Consider the following 4,252-nt stretch of genomic DNA (forward strand, 5'->3'; position numbering starts at 1 on the left):
TCCAGGGAGGCTCTGAGCCCTGCCGAAGGCCCAGAGACTGCGACCCAGGGGCCCAGAGGCCTCCTCTCGAGAGACTCTTACCTTTGAGCGAATTAATTTGGATGAGACACACCCCAAAGGCCAGTTTCTCTGGTTCGGGTCACTTCCCTGGGGCCCCAGTGCAGCCCCAGCAGTGCAGATCTGTCTGCCTGTCAGTACACCTTTTCTCTGTCCTCTCTGCAGCCCCGGAGGGCAAGGACAGCCCACGCTACCTGCATCAGTATGTTCTCAAGTTCCCTGAGGCAGACAAAGAACCATCCTGAGGGCTGGAATCACCCTGTCCCATTCTTTCCAGGCCAGCCTGCTGGGGGAGGGGGCCAGGAGCCTGGCCATGTGGCTGCTCACTCCGGAGTGGTCCGGTGCAGCGCAGGGAATGCCCCCTCAGCCCCACGGGAGAGATGCCTGCTCTCAGCCCCCAGGTCCCTCCCCATCTCTGCCCGACCCCTGACATGGGGCCCCTCAAAAGCTCAGTGAGCATTTTCCTTTGTTCATCACATTTATTGTCTTTCCTCAACTCCCAGGCCTTGTGGGGAGCTGCCCACATGGCTGGGTGTGGCTCCTGGCAGCTGGGTGGGCATGAGCTCTGCCCCGACTAGAGAGCTGCCCTGCGGGCAGGCTGCAGGCTAGCAGAGCCGGCTCAGCCTGAATAGCAGTGCCAGGCAGGCGTAAAGCGCACACGCACAGCCCTGGGCCTCCGGTTTCCAGCACACCTGGGGGGCGCCCACCTGTGGCTCAAGGCCACACTCCTCCAGCAGGACCCAGGTGGGTGCCTCTGAGCCCCAGCTGCTCCCCAGGAGCTCGGGCGGCAGGGACACGGCCCTGCGCTCCTGCCATGGGGTGCTCTGCTCCAAAAGGCTCTCCACCTGGCAGAACAGGGTGGGAGGTTGTCAGAGGGGCCCCCAGGCTTCTGGCACCACCCACACCACCCCAGCCCAGATGCATTGGGTCCGCACCTCCGGCACACCCCCTCCCCTACAAGCTGGGCCCACTCACCAGTTTGAACGCCCCTGACAGGGCCCCCATCTCCAGCACCTCAGCCAGCAGCACGTGCTGGGTTGCACTCAGCACTGGGAAGAGACCTTGGGTGAGAGGGGGTTCCGGAAGGCCAGCTAGGGAAGCCCACATTCCTGCCCCCTACCTGTCCCACCCCCGGAGCCCCTCACCAGCTAGAGCTTGCAGCAGGTAGAAAACGGGGCCGGCAAGTTTCTCCTCCAGCCTTCTGGAGGAGGGCACCAGGCACTCGAGGACAGCACCCACCGGACCATCCCGAGGCTCCAAAAGCCCGCCCCGCAGGCCGTGCTCCAGCTGGGGGTAAGGGCATGGGGCGGGCGGGTGAGCGTGGGGGCAGGGCGCAGGCACCAGCTCCGCCCACCCCCCCCCCCCACAGCACGCCCCCCACGCCCCACCCAGCTGTCTCACCGACTCATCCAGGGCTTGCAGGGCGGCCTCGTCCCGCAGCACCTGCCCGAGGGCCCCTAGCAGCTGCCCACAAGGCTCCCTGGACAAGCCCTCCAGGCCCACGGCCCAGGCCTCCACTTCTGCCTGCAGGCCCTGGAAGTCTTCGGTGATCGCCAACCGGTCCTCCACGGGCCCATCTGTGGGGACAGGGCTGCCATTGCCCAGGTGCCCACATGGCCCCGGGGAGCCCTGGTTATGGAGGGCAGACCACAGTGGGGCAGAAGGGGAGCCCACCAGGGGGGTGGCCAAGAAGGTACTGACCCGACAGGAACTTGAAGTGGACAGAGAAGAATCTCATGGAGGCGAGGCAGGAGGACCTCTGCGGCTGGCCACCTGCGATGTAGGAGGGCCTGTAGCCTGGACGAGGCAGGGCTGGTCTCCAAGCCAGAGAGGCCTGAGGCCTCCCCTCGGCCCTCACAGCCTGTCACCACCGCCCCAGTACTGGCAGCCCGGGACAGGGAGCAAGGTCGAACCAGGCTGGTGTCAGCCTGTCACCGTGTCACGTGTGTGTGTGTGTGTGTGTGTGTGTGTGTGCGTGTGTGCGCGCGCGCGCGTGTCCCTGCGTCCCCCGGCTGTGCTGTGCTGGGCAGGAGAATGCCTCATCAGCTCATCCATCCCATTGCCCAGGTCCACAGGCCTCACCTTTCTGCTGTGGCCTGAAGGTCGTCTGCTTCTTGTCCGGGAAAAAGAGGATGTCTGGCAGCCAGGCAGGAGCAGAGGTGGGGACAGCAGGTTGGCGGAGCACCTGGCCTCTCCCTCCCAAGCTGGGACCCCCTGTGCAGTACCCCCATTGTGCCCCAACCTCCCAAATGCCAGAGCAAGGGACCCTCGGCCACCCCGACCCATGAAGTTATGCAACCAGATGCCCCCAGTGACCCCTGGTGGCTCTTCCAGGCCTCTTTGCCTCTCTGCCATGGAGTCTGGGCCCCAGAAGTCACCGTGGTCCTGGCTCACCCCAGTCAGAGTCAATAACCAGCTGGGCCACCCGAAATGCGAGGATGCTGCCCGACGGGATGGTGACCATCTTCTTCTGGCTCAGGTGGCCCTCGCCTCTGCCCTGAGGGATGGACATGGGCTCAGGATTGGGCTCTGGGTTATGGGGCCAGATGTAACAGGGGGCTGGTGGCAGGGGTCTACCCCACTCTGCCTCCCCAGCCCGAACCCCCGCACACCTGCAAGCACACCTGCAAGCACACCTGCAAGCACACCTGCAAGCACATGGCTCCCGGAAGTGCAAACTGGCCGGAGCCCTCCTGCTTTTGGGTCCGGGTGACTTCCACCTCCTGCTGTGTCTGCAGCACCTCGGTCACGACGAACACGTCATCCCCACGATTCCGCAGCTGTTGCAGGACTTTGTGCTCAGGCTGCCGCAAGCGCCTGTGGTGAGCGGACCAATGGGAAGCTCGCGGGGGTGCACCCTGCGCTCCCCTCCCCCTGCCACGGGATGGGCTTCCATTCCCTGGACCTCAGCCTTTGTGGCCATAGGGGTCGGGGGCGGTGACATGGCTGAGGAGACCAAGAGCTCTGTGGATGCCCAGGCACGGGATACCCATCATTCCCTCCCTGGTGCTCCCAACAATGTTCGTGAGTGGGTGGGGTGCAGGAAGAAAAGACAAGGTCCAGTGGGGACGGGCGGACACCTGAAGACCTCTGGAGGGGCCCACCCTGTTGGCCGGTTGCTCGCCTGGCTGCTCCCCCTCCAGTCCCTGCCGCTCCCCTGGTTCAAATCTCATGTCTCCGCTCTGAGCTAATGGCCCTTCTCCCCAGGTCCCTGTGTCTGCTCCACCCCAGCAGCCCAGCCCCCTCGCAGTGGCACTTGGTCTGACCCCTGACCCTAGGGCCCTGCCTGGCCGCCCCGGCCCGCAGGATGCAGGCCCCCAGGACCTCTGCAGCCTCCTTCCCTGCCCACTGGTCCCAGCACGCCCCTGCCTCTGGGACTTCCCTCAGCCTGGCAGAGACCCCCTGTGACTCCTGCTGCCCCGAGGTCCTGACCCAGAGGCTGCCCAGTTTCAGCAGGGCTCCGCCACCCCAGGGCTCACCTCTCTCGATGCATGGCTTCCCAGGTGTTGGGCGCCACTCGCAGCATGCACACGATCATCGAGGCGCTGGAGCTGCCGGACACCGCGGCCCCGCCTGACAACTTCCCCTGTCCCGGGGCCGCCAGCTCCACGCTGCCCTGCAGCTGCCCATCCATAGCATCGTGGAAATGGAAGGTGCTGCCACACTCCACCGCTGGAGCAAGACCAGAGCTGAGGCCCATCCCACCATCCGCCGCCTGTCCGCCCGGGTGGAGGGGCCTCTGAAAAGTGCCTCTCCTCTGGAAGCAGAGAGCCCAGAGGCCCAGAGCAGGTGGCAGCGGGCCTGCCCACCCCTCCCCCCACACGACCCATGGCTCTGACTCAGTGCCAAGTGGGGTACCTGGCTCCGGGGCGTCGGGCTCCAGGATGTCCCTGATGGACAGGTTGACACGTGTGTAGCGGTGTTTCCAGAACCGTGAACTCGAGGACTTCCTGCCCAAAAGGCAGTAGAGCTGGAAGCTGGTGGAGCTCTGCAGGCTGTCCACAGGGGTAAGCTCCCCACCGTGGTCCAGCTCCTGGACCACACTCCTGGCCACCCTCGCAAAGGCCGATGCCATGCTCCTGAGGAGGGCAGCTGGGTCAGGCCTTGCACCCGCAGGGCTGGAAGAGGGCGGGCGGAAGAGGGGGAAGGTAGGTACCTGGACGTCTCCAGCGATGGGGAGCTCTTTACCTACAAA

General features: G+C 65.2%; 1 protein-coding gene across 1 annotated transcript; it reads right to left on the bottom strand.

Annotated features, from left to right (window-relative positions):
- Nucleotides 1-662: 662 nt before the first annotated feature.
- On the bottom strand, nt 663-4,132 carry GSDMD (gasdermin D). Its single transcript, XM_007464617.1, has 10 exons — nt 3,916-4,132; nt 3,537-3,729; nt 2,706-2,874; nt 2,452-2,554; nt 2,140-2,193; nt 1,759-1,854; nt 1,459-1,634; nt 1,203-1,344; nt 1,033-1,106; nt 663-902 (listed from the first exon to the last, which is right to left on the bottom strand). The coding sequence occupies exons 1-10, from the start codon at nt 4,130-4,132 to the stop codon at nt 663-665; spliced, it is 1,464 nt and encodes a 487-aa protein (XP_007464679.1).
- Nucleotides 4,133-4,252: the final 120 nt, after the last annotated feature.

The sequence above is a fragment of the Lipotes vexillifer genome, unplaced genomic scaffold (assembly GCF_000442215.2).
Source record: "Lipotes vexillifer unplaced genomic scaffold, Lipotes_vexillifer_v1.1 scaffold394, whole genome shotgun sequence".
Lineage (NCBI taxonomy): Eukaryota > Metazoa > Chordata > Mammalia > Artiodactyla > Lipotidae > Lipotes > Lipotes vexillifer.

Coding starts and splice junctions, on each gene's coding strand:
- GSDMD (XM_007464617.1), bottom strand. CDS start 4,132: ATGGCATCGGCCTTTGCGAGGGTGGCCAGGAGTGTGGTCCAGGAGCTG. Junction 1,855..2,139: donor CTTCAGGCCACAGCAGAAAG/GTGAGGCCTGTG, acceptor TGCCTCGTCCAG/GCTACAGGCCCTCCTACATC. Junction 1,107..1,202: donor CCTGCTGCAAGCTCTAGCTG/GTGAGGGGCTCC, acceptor GTCTCTTCCCAG/TGCTGAGTGCAACCCAGCAC.